General features: G+C 39.4%; 1 protein-coding gene across 1 annotated transcript in view; it reads right to left on the reverse strand.

Moving 5' to 3' along the window:
• The window catches only part of PEX1 (peroxisomal biogenesis factor 1), an 81,737-nt gene that overhangs the window by 16,773 nt on the left and 48,433 nt on the right, over window positions 1–16,531 (reverse strand). Inside the window, exons 16-23 of the mRNA XM_061413425.1 lie at window positions 14,704–14,838; window positions 11,397–11,461; window positions 9,101–9,243; window positions 8,918–9,021; window positions 7,967–8,143; window positions 6,661–6,891; window positions 2,364–2,558; window positions 1,949–2,079 (exon numbers count right to left, since the gene is read on the reverse strand). Coding sequence (XP_061269409.1) covers window positions 1,949–2,079; window positions 2,364–2,558; window positions 6,661–6,891; window positions 7,967–8,143; window positions 8,918–9,021; window positions 9,101–9,243; window positions 11,397–11,461; window positions 14,704–14,838 — 1,181 coding nt within the window. The remainder of the gene's footprint in view (window positions 1–1,948; window positions 2,080–2,363; window positions 2,559–6,660; window positions 6,892–7,966; window positions 8,144–8,917; window positions 9,022–9,100; window positions 9,244–11,396; window positions 11,462–14,703; window positions 14,839–16,531) is intronic.

Below are 16,531 nucleotides of genomic sequence, written 5' to 3' on the forward strand. Positions count from 1 at the left end.
AAGATACGTAAGATAGTACTGGTGTTTTAAAACCTCTTGATATTTTTGACAAACTTCCCCAAATTCTAAATAAGGCTTTTTGACTTTGAATTAACTCTTGTGATTTTCCAGAGATCCCCTGGAACATCTCAAGAGATCTATTCCCTTTCTCCTTACAAAAAGAGAAAGATAAATTAGGCTTACTTGATATATTACATTACACAGGAAGCATTGTCAAGAAAAAATACTACAAACGATACTCAGTTATATTTATATGGGTATGTTATTAACATGCCTTATGAATATTACATATCAGACATTTAGGAACTGTATACAACTCCTATAATTCCAGTTATCTTTTAAAATTGTATGTCACAGAAATGACCAAATTTCCTCATCAACTGCATCATAGTGATGCTTCATCAGATTTTTTTTTTATTTTAGAAGAGCTTCAGATTTACAGAAAAGTTGGCAAAGACAGTAAAGAGTTTCATCAAATCTTTAACCACGGCCATTTTTAAGTCTTTCGTCATTTATAATTATTGTAAAAGTGTTCCTGCAAAAGTGCTAGATCTTCAGTGAGACTCATGGACGTACTCTAACAAGAGCTGGTTTCTGGTAACTTTCAGTTTATATCACTGAATCAGGTAAGAATTTGTAGAACTCTAATGGAGAAACTGATGGCTTCGTAAAACTGCTAACAAAAGATCCATAAAAGTTAATTACATGGGACTGAATGAACTACTGAGGACATTATAGTTTTTATGACTTTGGGTTTATCAAGTATTGTTTTATTTTTTCCAGATTTAAGGAAAACTTTTTCTTTTAAGCCATCAATAATTTGGCTAAATATGCCTTTGTGAACAAAAATGAAACACGTTTTCTACCTGATCCTTCCAGAATTCAGAAACTCTCAAACAATATTCCTCTGGCTACAGTTATTTCCATAAGTTCCATGAGAATCCTTTCTCCTTGTGACAGGACACAGTTCGAAGCACCGGCTGTCTTACCAAGGCTTTGACTGTAATGTCACATGTGAGAGTGCACGGAGAACAAAGGAGACCAGTCCTAAGAAACTAAGATTGATTTTATGGAACCAATAACGCCCCTTGGAAAACCCGCCTGGTACCTGTTTTTCAGAGTTCCCAGTAACCTTCCCAGATGAGTTTAGGAAGGTCATTTCCGGGCAGGTATAGAGACTTGAGGGTATCTTGGGGACCTCCAAAAGAGAGGAATTTAAGCCACCTGAATACGGCTGACCCTTTAACAACACAGGAGTAAGACGTACCAACCCCACCCCTCACTAACAGACATAAATCTTCAGTCAGCCTCTGTATCCACAGATTCAACAAGCCATGGATTGTGTAGTACTACAGTACATGTTTACTGAAAATCGACTCTTGTAGTTCAAGTCCATGTTGTTTGAGGGTCAACAGTATATAGCTACTGCAAGCAAAATCTTATGGTAAGTACTTGCCTTGGCTTCCAAGCATCAAGTCTTCTAAAACACCAAACGGAGATTCCTTCTAAAAATTTCCAGCAAAAAGCACCTATATAGTCAATTACTATTCTTGCTGACTTATATAAATAATCAGGCCAAGTTTATTGAAACTAGATTTAATTTGAAAACAGTTTAGTCTTACTGTGGTTATTTAAGTTAGAAATGGGGATCGTTGTAGAGAGAAATCATGTTTCATTAATATACTTTTTGTTTTTAAAATTTAAAAAGTCCATTAACCATTTGATTAAGTCCGATTTATATAAACATACATTTATATAAAAATAAAAATTTATTTTTGACTTTATTCCTGACATTTTTGAGTGTTTGAATGCATGGCTGCTAAGCAAATGTTTTTGAATTGGCTTTTAAATATTCCACATATTTGTGATTCGAAAAAGAACTCTAGAAGTTTGAAGAACTGTCGCTTGTAGTAGTATGTATACTTCTGAATCAGAATTTGTTACTTACAACTCAGCAAAGGTCTTCCAGTCATCTTCACTGATGGACGGCCGAGTATGACTAAGCGCAGTCATTAAATGTGACTGGCTAATAGCCAAACTGGTTCTGCTCGGTCCTGGTGGGTTAAGGGCATCATCCTCCTTAAACAAAAAATAAAATGACAGAAAGTTAACTAAGGGACATAATGAAAAAGAGTTATTTGCTTTTGAAAAAGAATGTTATTTGCTTTTGCCATTTTCTTGGGACTAGGCCTTCCCTTTCTCATAAAATTACCAAAATCTGTTACCACATAACTGTTTGACCGATCCATGTGTTTCAGCCCTTTATAAAGAGAGCACATTTACAAATCAAAAAAATACATATCAAAAACAGGAAAAACAATCTGTAAAAGTTTTACAATTACGATGAAGGGGGAAAGCCTTACTCCAGTTTGGCTCCGGTATCTGCCTTTGATGATGCTGATATCTGCCCTCAGTTGATCTCTCTGCTCCTGTGTGAGTTCTTGGTAACCCTCCTGGGAGGCTGTTCTGAACAATGGAGGTCGTAGTGACTGATCTTTCCCAGGAGCTCCGGGAAACTCCTGAGTCATGGAGCTTGGTGCTGACAGGCATTGTGAGCTCTGCATGGTGAAGTTTAATAATGAGAGATGGGAGGGAAGGAAAAAGAGCAAGGGAGAAAAAAGTTATGTACTTATCAAAGATAAAATGACAAACTTTCAGCAGGAAAACTTTAACATGGGTAAGCTTACATTGTGGATGTGACTGGTGATAGAAGCAAGGTCCGATGCTGTAAAGAGCAATACTGCACAGGAACCTGGAATGTTAGGTCCATGAATCAAGGCAAATTGGAAGTGGTCAAACAAGAGATGGCAAGAGTGAATGTCGACATTCTAGGAATCAGCGAACTGAAATGGACTGGAATGGGTGAATTTAACTCAGATGACCATTATATCTACTACTGCGGGCAGGAATCCCTCAGAAGAAATGGAGTGGCCATCATGGTCAACAAAAGACTCCGAAATGCAGTACTTGGATGCAATCTCAAAAACGACAGAATGATCTCTGTTCGTTTCCAAGGCAAACCATTCAATATCACAGTAATCCAAGTCTATGCCCCAACCGGTAACCCTGAAGAAGCTGAAGTTGAACGGTTCTATGAAGACCTACAAGACCTTTTAGAACTAACACCCAAAAAAGATGTCCTTTTCATTACAGGGGACTGGAATGCAAAAGTAGGAAGTCAAGAAACACCTGGAGTAATAGGCAAATTTGGCCTTGGAATACGGAATGAAGCAGGGCAAAGACTAATAGAGTTTTCCCAAGAGAATGCACTGGCATAGCAAACACCCTCTTCCAACAACACAAGAGAAGACTCTACACATGGACATCACCAGATGGTCAACACTGAAATCAGATTGATTATATTCTTTGCAGCCAAAGATGGAGAAACTCTATACAGTCAGCAAAAACAAGACTGGGAGCTGACTGTGGCTCAGATCATAAACTCCTTATTGCCAAATTCAGACTTAAATTGAAGAAAGTAGGGAAAACCACTAGACCATTCAGGTATGACCTAAATCCAATCCCTTATGAATATACAGTGGAAGTGAGAAATAGATTTAAGGGCCTAGATCTGATAGATAGAGTGCCTGATGCACTATGGAATGAGGTTCATGACATTGTACAGGAGACAGGGATCAAGACCATCCCCAATAAAAAGAAATGAAAAAAAGCAAAATGGCTGTCTGAGGAGGCTTTACAAATAGCTGTGAAGAGAAGAGAAGCGAAAAGCAAAGGAGAAAAGGAAAGATATAAACATCTGAATGCAGAGTTCCAAAGAATAGCAAGGAGAGATAAGAAAGCCTTCCTCAGTGATCAGTGCAAAGAAATAGAGGAAAGTAACAGAATGGGAAAGACTAGGGGTCTCTTCAAGAAAATTAGAGATACCAAAGGAACATTTCATGCAAAGATGAGCTCGATAAAGGACAGAAATGGTATGGACCTAACAGAAGCAGAAGATATTAAGAAGAGATGGCAAGAATACACAGAAGAACTGTACAAAAAGATCTTCACGATCCAGATAATCACGATGGTGTGATCACTCACCTAGAGCCAGACATCCTGGAATGTGAAGTCAAGTGGGCCTTAGAAAGCATCACTACGAACAAAGCTAGTGAAGATGATGGAATTCCAGTTGAACTATTCCAAATCCTGAAAGATGATGCTGTGAAAGTGCTGCACTCAATATGCCAGCAAATTTGGACAACTCAGCAGTGGCCACAGGACTGGAAAAGGTCAGTTTTCATTCCAATCCCAAAGAAAGGCAATTCCAAAGAATGCTCAAACTACTGCACAATTGCACTCATCTCACATGCTAGTAAAGTAATGCTCAAAATTCTCCAAGCCAGGCTTCAGCAATATGTGAACCGTGAACTTCCTGATGTTCAAGCTGGTTTTAGAAAAGGCAGAGGAACCAGAGATCAAATTGCCAACATCTGCTGGATCATGGAAAAAGCAAGAGAGTTCCAGAAAAACATGTATTTCTGCTTTATTGACTATGCCAAAGCCTTTGACTGTGTGGATCACAATAAACTGTGGAAAATTCTGAAAGAGATGCGAATATCAGACCACCTGATCTGCCTCTTGAGAAATCTGTATGCAGGTCAGGAAGCAACAGTTAGAACTGGACATGGAACAGACTGCTTCCAAATAGGAAAAGGAGTTCGTCAAGGCTATATATTGTCACCCTGCTTATTTAACTTATATGCAGAGTACATCATGAGAAACGCTGGACTGGAAGAAACACAAACTGGAATCAAGATTGCCGGGAGAAATATCAATAACCTCAGATATGCAGATTACACCACCCTTATGGCAGAAAGTGAAGAGGAACTCAAAAGCCTCTTGATGAAAGTGAAAGTGGAGAGTGAAAAAGTTGCCTTAAAGCTCAACATGCAGAAAACGAAGATCATGGCATCCGGTCCCACCACTTCATGGGAAATAGATGGGGAAACAGTGTCAGACTTTATTTTTCTGGGCTCCAAAATCACTATAGATGGTGACTGCAGCCATGAAATTAAAAGACGCTTACTCCTTGGAAGGAAAGTTATGACCAACCTAGACAGCATATTCAAAAGCAGAGACATTACTTTGCCAACAAAGGTTCGTCTAGTCATCGCTATGGTTTTTCCTGTGCTCATGTATGGATGTGAGAGTTGGACTGTGAAGAAGGCTGAGCGCCGAAGAATTGAAGGTTTTGAATTGTGGTGTTGGAGAAGACTCTTGAGAATCCCTTGGACTGCAAGGAGATCCACCCAGTCCATTCTGAAGGAGATCAGCCCTGGGATTTCTTTGGAAGGGATGATGCTGAAGCTGAAACTCCAGTACTTTGGCCACCTCATGTGAAGAGTTGACTCATTGGAAAAGACTCTGATGCTGGGAGGGATTGGGGGCAGGAGGAGAAGGGGACGACAGAGGATGAGATGGCTGGATGGCATCACCGACTTGATGGACCTGAGTCTGAGTGATCTCCGGGAGTTGGTGATGGACAGGGAGGTCTGGCGTGTTGCGATTCATGTGGTCACAAAGAGTCGGACACGACTGAGCAACTGATCTGATCTGATCTGAAGCTTACATTGTAACTAGCTAAAATATAAGCAGGTTAAAATACATTCATATTCTATAAAGGATCATCTATACCTACGTGGTTGAACCACCACAGAGTGAAAACTGCCATCATGCCAGGTGTTTTTTTTTTTTTTAAATGCTTTGTTATAAATCCACCACTAATGCTCTAATGATAGGTTATACTAAGGTTCTGGGGCATTTCTACATGTTAAGAAACAGAAAACAAAGACTAGAATTAAAACTGCTTACTATTCTTGAGACTGAAAATGGGTTACTTTTGTATTTTTTAAAACCTAATTAAGGAAATCTACCTAAAAAATTACTGAATATTTGTAAAAATGTTAAGTTTACCAATAAAGTAACAGTGAATCACTGTCTTCTGAGATATGTGTTGAATGCTATTTTAATTTAGAAAAATGGTATTGCCCAAATTTAATCTGGGCTTCCCTCGTAGCTCAGTCGGTAAAGACTCTGCCTGCAATGCAGGACACCCAGGTTCAAATTCCTTGGGACAGGAAGATCCCCTGGAGAAGGAAATGGCAGCGCACTCCAGTACTCTTGCCTGGAGAATTCCATGGACGGAGGAGCCTGGTGGGCTACAGTCCATGGGGTTGCAAGAGTCAAACACGACTTAGCAACTGAAACACACAAACTTAATCTAAATATTTTCCCTGTGGAAACATTACTAATAACTTTTTCACTATGCTTATACTTTCTACCAGAAGTATTACCAAAAGACAACATTTTGTTGTCAGAATTTTTGAGATTATCATACCAAATTTCTGATTATCCTTAACTGTTCTACAATAATAGAATTTAAGTTTAATATAAAATTGATCTGCTACTAAAGATGTTTTAAAGCTGCTAATTAAGAGAGAAAAACCTTAAAGAAACCAAAGGGTAATCCCACCCCTGGCTACCTCGGCTCCTTTACTGCCAGCCCCGTCTTCACAAGGAATGGAAATGACTGACTAGTGTATGGAGAGACCGCTTTATGACGGAGTCACACCAACCAGAAAGACATGGGGCTGGTTAGGACATAAACTGAACCGCATATGGCTTCCTAGTTCAAAACTGTACAACTACACAAGTTACCAAATCAGAAGAGGTTCCATTTCCAAGTTCTGATTCGTAAGAGCTTCCAAAGTAGAGCCGGTACATATTGAACTTCGATTCATCTTGAAGCACCTCAGACATCTCCAGAGAAACCAGGGACTGCTCTAAGCCACATTCCCCGTCTCCAGCTGAATCATCAGAGCCACTGCTGTGGTTAAGAAAAACCATCGAAGATAGACTCAGGTCACTATCAGAGCTGGAACCTCCATCCTAAAACACACAAAAGGACAATCAGCTGTAAAGCTCAAATAATCCACAATTCAAAATAAACCACACAGCATTCTAACAGGTTGAGGAAACTCCAGGCCCTTTTTACAAAAGTTCTTATTGATTCTCTAATGGTTCTGAGGCATATCACATAATTTTAACTATTAAAATAAGGAAAGACAAAATGGAGTATATGGGTAACTGGCCAACCATCTCCCCCAAAACTAACAAAGCTAGGACTCAGACATCTGGATTTTATTTTCATGTCTCTTTAAATTCATATTTTTCTATTCTGAAATGAGAAAGCATTCTAAAACATGGTTGATGCATCATTATAGAGTGCTTTACAAATAAACACCCTTTCTGCTAGTTAAGTGGGGCGGGGGGAGGAAACACCTTCTGTGGCTTACCAAAATAAGTAGCACAAACTTGGAAGTATCTAAATTTAGTCCCTGCAATAACTTCCAACAAAATGTGAAGGAGAGGAGGATATAGGAAAAGTCTTCCTAGAAAATATATGGTAAAGTCCATAATACGGCAGAGTTCAAATTCTTTGTTGCAAAAATTAAAATATTATCCTTACAGAAAAAACTTTCTGGGGCTGGAATACCAAAAGTACAGGATAAACCTAGAACATCTTGTCCTGTAGGGAAGTAATGATCAGAGAATGAGGACAACACAGCGCAAAGGCACAGAAGCCATCCGAAGGGGCTCCTCCTGGCCGGACCTGGGGCAACCTGAGCTTCAAAACAACTATTTGATGATTTTTTTAAAAAAGTAAAAAATCTGAAATCGCAATATGATTCTTGACACCTCAATTCAAAGGATACCCTTCCACACACCAACTATATTTTGCCAACAGTAAGGTAAAGTGAAAGAAACACACCAAATTCTTCATGTAAGTACAAATTCTCTACAAAGCCAGGACCCCAATTATGGTACACTTGACTAAAGGCAAACTTCTATAAAGTTAAACTCAAGATTTTCAAAAATAAAATTTATTTTTAAGGTTGAAGCTGACACTGGACTGCTCGCATCGCTGTAAGACGCCACAGTAACAGCCTCCTCCGATACTCACTTGGAGCCCGCCGGTCAGCAGTCTCCCGTGCAGGGCCTCCAACTGGGCGCCGTAAAGGAGCGCTTTCAGATCAGCGCCCGTGAAGGAGTCGGTCAGCGAGGCCACGTGCTGAAGGTCCACATCGTCTGCCAGGGGTAGAGACTCACTGAGCACGTTTAAGATTTCAAGACGTGACGCCTGAAGGGAGAAAAACTCACCGACTTAACAAATACCATTGAATACAATATTTTCAACTGTGTATCTTACAAGATTTTCCTTATACATTCACTTCATGTATCTAATCAGTTTTACAGATCAGTTGAGCAATGTACCACCAGGCTACATCTATCCTCCTTGGTACTTTTGTCTAACAGAAGGAACACAGGGAGGAAAATGAATGAAAATCAACATTCTCAACTATTCAGTGTAGATCATTGCTTAGTGCTTATCTTCTAGATTTGGGCAAAGGAGCCAAGAAATGTTTCAAAAAGAAAATTAAAATAATCGCTACATGTGATATACATTTATACCTGTGACTATTGATCTGTCTATTTCTTCTTTCACTTATCCATTCGTTTCTAAATTTGGGAACACAGGACTAGAGTGGTTAAAAGGCGTATCTCTACATAACCAGCATGGATGCTTCCTACACTACTATGCTTGATTCTGTATCAGTCTTCTGTTAAGATAATGAGCTGTGTGATCTCTGAACACAGGGAACATGGACAGCAATACTTGGTTTCCCTCCCTTTTTTCCATCTGGCTAACACAAAGTTTTCAGATGGGAGTTTGCATGGGATGGCTGGGCCAAAGAAAGGCTTTGCATCTAATTCAGAATCTTTTCTCGCCGTAAGAAAACAGTGACTAGGGCCTGTGCCGAAAACTGGTCTTCTAAGGACAACTGCTGTTACCTGGCAGAAGTAAAGCTCACAAGGAAAGAGTGGAGCGTTTGTAGGTATATGAAACTGTCACCTGGTCAGGAGGAGGACAGTATACACATTTATCTAGTCGGCCGGGCCTGAGCAGGGCAGGGTCGATCAAGTCAGGGCGACTAGTAGCAGCCAGCACATAAACACCTGGGGGGGAAAGAAAACACTTTACTAAACCCTGGGGGAAGCTGGTATTAGACGGTATTTCTGTATTTACGATTATTACCCTGCAAGCCTTCGACTCCATCCAGCTGAGTCAGCAACTGGTTAACCACACGATCTGTAACCCCTGTGTTATCGTGGCCACGTCGAGGGGCAATGGATTCAAACTCATCAAAGAAAAGGATGCAGGGCTTTGCAGCCTGTGCTCTGGGGAAACAAACAGTATCTCATAGTTGAAGAGGGCCTCCGAGTTTGCAATTTCATATATATATATATATCTGTATATACATACATATATATGTATTTAATTCTTCACAACAAACCCTTAAGAAACGGTAATTATCTTGCTGTTAGTACACTAGGTCTTAGAGAAGTCAGGGAAGATCTGTGCCTTCTGGACCAGTCTTATTCAGTAAGTTAAAAGCTTCTTTGATCCTTATCACAAGTAAACTCTTTGATATGCTTTGGCCACCTGCACTTCTTTTGTGTAATGTCTCTTCATGTCTTCTGTGAATTTAAAATTCGGCACGCTTATTATGTTACCTTCTTTTTAATTAATACAAAGTCAATTAACAAAACTAAACAAAGTTCAAGTTAGAAAAAAAAATATATGACTAAAACTATTTTATAGAGAACCTTATAAAATGAAAATAAATCTCATCTCTGGTAAAAGGATAGACTAGAGATCTGAAGAATTGCCCTTAATACAAAATAACTGTCAGGTTGCTTTAAAAAAAAAATCTTTATTAAATACATGGCAAGTAAGATAAATCTGGCACCGACAACAGACTGGATTACCTGTGCCTTAAACGTCTGGCAAAACTCTTAAAAAACCAAAGACATCTGATGTTCAACTTGTGCAAGAATTTTTAAATAGTGACTCATTTTTTCCCTACAGGTACAAGGATATTCAGATTTTGTTTCTTCTTTGCTTGACTTTGGTCAAATATATTTTATCTATGTTGCCCAAATTTCAAATATACTGGCATAAAATTTATATTATTATTTCATAATATCCTCTTATTATCTTTTCATTGCTGGGACTTGGTCTGGTGGCAAGTGGAAGTGTTCCGGTTCTCCAGTCTGAAAGTGTTAGTCGCTCAGGCGTGTCCAACTCTTTGCGACCCTGTGGACTGTAGCCCGCCAGGCTCCTCTGGCTATGGAATTCTTCAGGAAGAAGACTAGAGTCGGTCGTCATGTGCTTCTCCAGGGGATCTTCCCACACCAGGCATCAAACCCGCATGTCCCGCATCACAGGCAGACTCTTTACTGTCTGAGCCGCCAGGGAAGCCCAACTAAATGTACTGGGGGGGCCCTTATCCTTTATTTTAACTTGTTTTAAAACGAGAAGAGAGTCCACATTACATTATTTCTTTGAAACTTACTACAACTGCTATGTATGGCCTGACATATGGCCAAGTTTCAAAAATGTTCCAGGTGTGCTTAAAAAGAAAGTGTATTCCCCAATTGTTGGGCACATGTTCTAAATATCCTTACATCAATCTTGCTGAATATGTTGTTTAAATCTTCTAAATTTTTACTTTTTTTCTTTACTATTTTTAAATTAATAACTGAGAACTATGTTAAAATTTTCCACTATGAAGACAGATCTGTCAGTTTCTCTTTGGAGCTCTATAAATTTTTGCCTTAAATATTTTGAAGTTACAGTATTAGACACAATTTTATAACTGTAATATCATCCTGGTAAACTGAACTGTTGGTCAGTATGTGGTTGACTGTCTTTATCTGTGATAAGGCCTTCCTGGTAATATTCTTTTCTTAAATTGGGTGGTAGAAATAAGAGTTCACTTTATTATTCTTTAAAATATATAGATATGTTATATATATTCTAACTGCATATTTTATAATAAAATTTTAGTAAAGGAACAAAATGGCTTTTTCATTTATAAGCTTTCTGTAATCCCATCACATTTAAGTATTATTTTCACTCTTAAAAATATTAGCTTCTGTATTCACATGTATTTTAAAATGAATGTAGTGATAATTATACTCTATTTTAATTAAGTTGGCCACATGGAATCTTATAAGAGAGATAAAAGTAGTAATTAGGTGTTTCATATATTTTAAGCATCTATGAATAACCGATAATGATTTTTCACTTTCAACATTTCAGAAATATTTCTATTATAAATATAAACCCAAATAATTTCTAAAGCTTAGTATGAAAAATGTTGTATATTTAAGTAGTATTTGGTAAAACACTGAAATTTTGTTCTCCAGCTTGTTAATGACCTACATTAAATCATAGGTTTCAAAAATCAGATTTTTAAAAAACAAGATCATCAAGTATTGACTGATAACCACAGAGTTAGTTAAAAAAACATTCATAGGGTACTAACCTAACAAAAACATCCCGGACAGCTTGTTCACTTGCTCCAATATATTTGCTGAGTAACTCTGGTCCCTGTTAGGTAAAATAAAATTAAATTATAGTGAATTCAAAACTATCTAAAAACAAAGTATCATTTTTTTCCATGGCTAAGTCTAAATGTAACAATAGAAAACGTTTAATTAAATGGGTTTCTCCAAAATACATTGAAGAAATTAACGTGAGTGGAATAAATATGATATCACAAGTTCTATACCTGATGTTTCCTTTGCCTAGAACATTTGTCCCCAGAGTCTCACGGCTTCTTGCTTCATTTCATTCAGATCTTGGACACAATGTCACATCCCCAGAAAGGCCCTGCCTGACAACCGCATCTACAGTCCACTCCGGTTACTTTACATCCTCCTTGACTGTCTTCCTACACAGCATCCACGACCCCCTGACAGTGTATTATGCATTAAATGTGTCTGTTTATTGTCTCTCTCCAGTATAAGCTCAGAAAAGGCAGCTTTATTATCGAATCCAATATCAGTGCCTGCTACATGGTAAGTGCTGAATAATTCATTTAGTAAAGTAATGAATGGTTTAAAAAGGGAAAATGTTCCATCTTTCTCAAATCTTTGGAGACTCCAAAAAACATGTAGTGAGACATGAATTTCTTTAATCAGCATCTTCAATTACTGAAACCAATTTATTTGTTCAATAAATAGGTATGTTATTTGAAGAATATATTGTTTTTCCTAAAAGTCAACTGAAAAAACTTTCAAAACAAGCTTTACTACATATAACAAAATCAATAACGAGGACAGTTTTTCCTTAAATTGGGATATTTAAAAAAACTGGATAAGCCCTAACATGGTCTCCAATGACAAATCATTACCATGAAAAGACCAAATATGATCAGGATATGTGACCAAAATGAAGAATTTCTAATATTCAGCCATCATTTGATATCTATTAATATACTAGTATGGAATTATATTTTCTCAGCATAGGGAACTATGAAGGATGAAATAAGAAGTAACTAAGGCAGCATGCTGGTGTCCGTGCAAAGCCTGCTTCTGAGGCTCACCTCCCAGGACCCACCCTAACCCACAGCCTCAGCTCTCTACTGAAACCTATGAGAGCTCATCCCAACTGTGATTTGAAGATTTGCTAAAGGGGAGAGATAAGACGTCCTCCTTCATGGAACAATTCAAAATACAAAAATATTTGCAAGTGTTAATCTTGAAAACTGTTTAAAAAAACACACAATAAAACTGCATTCTAGTGACAAGTGAAAAAGAACACGATCACTGCTCTCCATCGATGCCAGGACGCTCACGTAACCAGTCACAAAAACTCACGTGAAGGAGGGTAGATTTAACACAACTGCAAATTACTAGACTGGCTTTCAGATTGTAAATCAATTTTGAATAAGATTACAATGTAGGGTTTCCCTCTTTTTTCTTTTTTTCTCCCCTCTCTTTTTGAAGTTCAGTTTACATTACTTCGCATTCATGAAAGACCTATTTAGTAACTGTTTTCACTAACAAGAAATCCAAAGAAACACTTCACATTTATGAAACAGAGCAGAGAGTGAGAGCAGCATTCAGTGTTTGGCTGTGAACCGTTACCGCGGCAGCACACGCCCCAGCAGCAGGCGTGGCATCACCAAGCTTCTTCCCACGCTTTCTATCACAGCTGGAACCGTGTTTGTGAGCAGCTGTGCTTTTACCTCAGTTTACTTTGTTCATCCATTAGCAGGATGTGTCTGATTGTTCGTTTGCTTTATACCATTTTGGTTTATGGAAACGTTTCACAGAAACACCCTACTTCCAGATGGGGGCGGGGCGGGGAATTTGCTTATGATTCCTTTGCCTTGAAATGTAATTGCTCAAAAAAAAAAAAAAAAAGTAATTGCTCTTTGGCAAATACATATGGCTGGGGCGCTGAAACTTTACAAATAAGACATCACATCCCAGACCACAATGACACACCAGTGGTGGAGTGAGAAGCATTACTCAAAATGATCCGCTACATGCACAGTGAAGTCTGACTCTTTGCAGCCCCATGGACTAGCCTGCCAGGTTCCACTGCCCATGGAATTTTCCAGGCGAGAATACTGGAGTGGGGTGCCATTTCCTACTCCAAGGGATCTTGCAGACCCAGGGATCAAACCCGAGTCTCACGCATTAGCAGGCAGCGTCTTTACCTCTAGCGCCACCTGGTGACTTCTGGGGATCTGCTGCTGCTGCTAAGTCACTTCAGTCGTATCCAACTCTGTGAGACCCCATAGAGGGCAGCCCAACAGGCTCCCCCGTCCTAGCATGTCCTTTTAAGGACCATACTCACCCTACGTGTGAGAAAACTTAAACTTGGTGTGAGGCAGCAAGGGTGAGATACAGACAACAAACAACAGAAACATAAAAATTTCACCTTCTGCCTTAGAGTGGTCTCCAGGCCCTAGTCCTCTAGCTTTTCTTCCCCCTTCAAGTTGGCTCTTTTATCTGAATATTTATACATAATTCTATTGCCGTCTTGAGCAAAAACATATTAATAATAAGCCCTACAAAAGAGAGATGCCTCATTATTCAATTTCCCACACAGCTTAAAAGACTGATCACTGCTTCTACTATTAATAGTTTTCCAAATATGAGACTAACCCACTATCAAGAAACAAATGGGGTTGGCGAGGATATGGAAAAATAGGTATACTCACTCTCGTGCTGCTATACATGTAAAACGGTATAGTCACCAAAAAAGTTTGGTGGTTCCTCAAAAAGTTACACACAGAATTACCATATGAGTGACTATATATATTTATACTCTGGGGCATATAAGTATTCCAGAGAACTGAAAGCATATGTCCACACAAAAATTTATGTACAAATGTTTACAGCGGCATTATTCATAACAGCGAAGAAGTGGGCACAACCCAGAGGTTCACCAAACTATGGCATATCCACACCAACTTAAAAAGACTGATTATCATCCAGCCATCCACAGTCCTGAAGTACTGAGGCATGTTACAACTTGGATGAACCCTGAAAACATTATGCTACGTGAAAGAAGTCAGACACAAAAGACATACTGCATGATTCCTTTTCTATGAAATATCTACATCAGGCAAATCCAGAGAGACAGAAAGCAGACTGCTGACTGCCAGGGGACTGGGAGGGGATGGAGAATGTAATGAAAAAGTTTTGCAACTAGAGAGGTGGTGGCTACACAGCACTGTGAAGGCACTAAATACCACGGAAATGCACACTTTAAAATAATGATGCAAATTCTGCCTCAATTAAAAAAAAAAGAAAAAAGATAAACGCCAAACATACCTTGACACTAATAAAATTCATTCCACTTTCCCGTGCAATTACTCCAGCTAGTAAGGTTTTTCCTGTTCCAGGAGGACCATACAACAGTACTCCTGTCCTCTGTCGTATGGGCAAGTTGGCAAATAATTCCGGGTACTGAAAAATACAAAAATATGACAAAGAGCTCAACTCTAAAACAAATAACTGAGAAGCTAAAGATCAGTGTACAGAAAAAAGTTCTGGGATGGTAACAACTGCCATCTCTGTAACAGTGCAATGACAGAAAAAAACATTCCTACTTAATAAATGAACTCAAAGAAACTAACACAGATTTTTCCCACTGGACCATGGAATACATTCCACATAAAATGCATATAAATGGATCTGAACTTCTTTCCACTTTTTCTGTTTTTTCCCCCCAAACATTTTAATAGTGCTACATTAAGAAAATAAAAATAAGTATACTGCCCTCCGCTTGTATGGTTCATAGGGCAAGCTATGACTGCTATACCTATTCAAATATACTCAATCAAGGAAAGAAAATAATAAAGAAGCATGTGTAATGATAATAGTAAAATCTCCCAGGAGAGTCCATGCTGAACAAGTAATTTGACTGCTCTATTTTACCCTCTAAACCACCAGCTTCTCAGCAAGAAAACTTTCTGAACATGTTTCAAAACTTTTTGAACAAGAAAACTTTTTGAACAGCAAGAAAGCTGTCTGGGTCTATCAGCAACCCCCGGTCTCCTCTGGGCAGCATGTGAGCTTGCGCTGAGTCGTGTCTGACTCTGTGTGGCCTTGTGGACTGCAGCCGCCAGGCTCCTCTGTCCACAGGATTCTCCAGGCAGGAATCCTGAGTGGGCTGCCATTCTTCTCCAGGGGGTCTTCCCAATCCAGGGATCGAATCCATGTCTCCCACACTTAAGGTGGATTTTCTAACTCCTGAGCCACTGGGGAAGCCCCATATATTGACAAAATTCCAACCTCATCTTGACCTCCATTCTAATCTGAACGAGGTCCCAAAGTGAGCATTTGTGTAGATGGCCTCACATGCCTGGACACTGACGCTGATGCCCAGACCCAGCCTTCGGGTCATGACCCTGCAGGCCACGTCCCCCGTCCATGTCCTTCCACAAAGGCTTTAACCCCCAGTCGTGGGTGCCACTCAGTACGTCCCAGTCCCCACCAGACAGTTCCCAGGACTTACATGTAACTGAGGGCCTTACCCATTTCTTTTTCTCTTTGGTCGGGTCCCTGATCTCATGCAAAGATCCTTCACGCTCAGGTTTCTCATCCAAACACACCACCTTCTAGATTCTACTTCTGATCTAAAGAACAGTCAGCCTGGTCGGTGCTGCCTGCTAACTCTGCCTTTCTAGACTGTCACCCAAAATCTGGCTTAATCCATCACTTCTGGGGGCCTCAATGACTCTCCCACCTTCTAGTTTATTTCTGTTTCTGCTCAATTATAGCTGATGGCTCATATGCTTCAGTGAAATTGAATTATTCAAGAAAAATCCAAGAACCCTGAAATTCACATCAAACTGTATTTTTCCTACAGGACTTCCCTGGTGGCACAGTGGATGAGAATCCGCTAGCCAATGCAGAGGACGTGGGTTCGATCCCTGGTCCAGGAAGATTCTAATGCCTTGGAGCAGCTAAGCCCATGTGCCACAACTACTGAAGCCCGCGTGCCCTACAGAGGCTGGGCGCCAGAACGAGAGACGCCACCACAACGAGAAGCTTGTGCGCCGCAATGAGGCGCAGGCCCTGCTCACCTCAACTAGAGAACACCCCCACAAAGCAATGACCAGTGCAGTCAAAAATAAAAAATTTTAAAAAAATTATT

This window comes from Bos javanicus, chromosome 4 (assembly GCF_032452875.1).
Source record: "Bos javanicus breed banteng chromosome 4, ARS-OSU_banteng_1.0, whole genome shotgun sequence".
Lineage (NCBI taxonomy): Eukaryota > Metazoa > Chordata > Mammalia > Artiodactyla > Bovidae > Bos > Bos javanicus.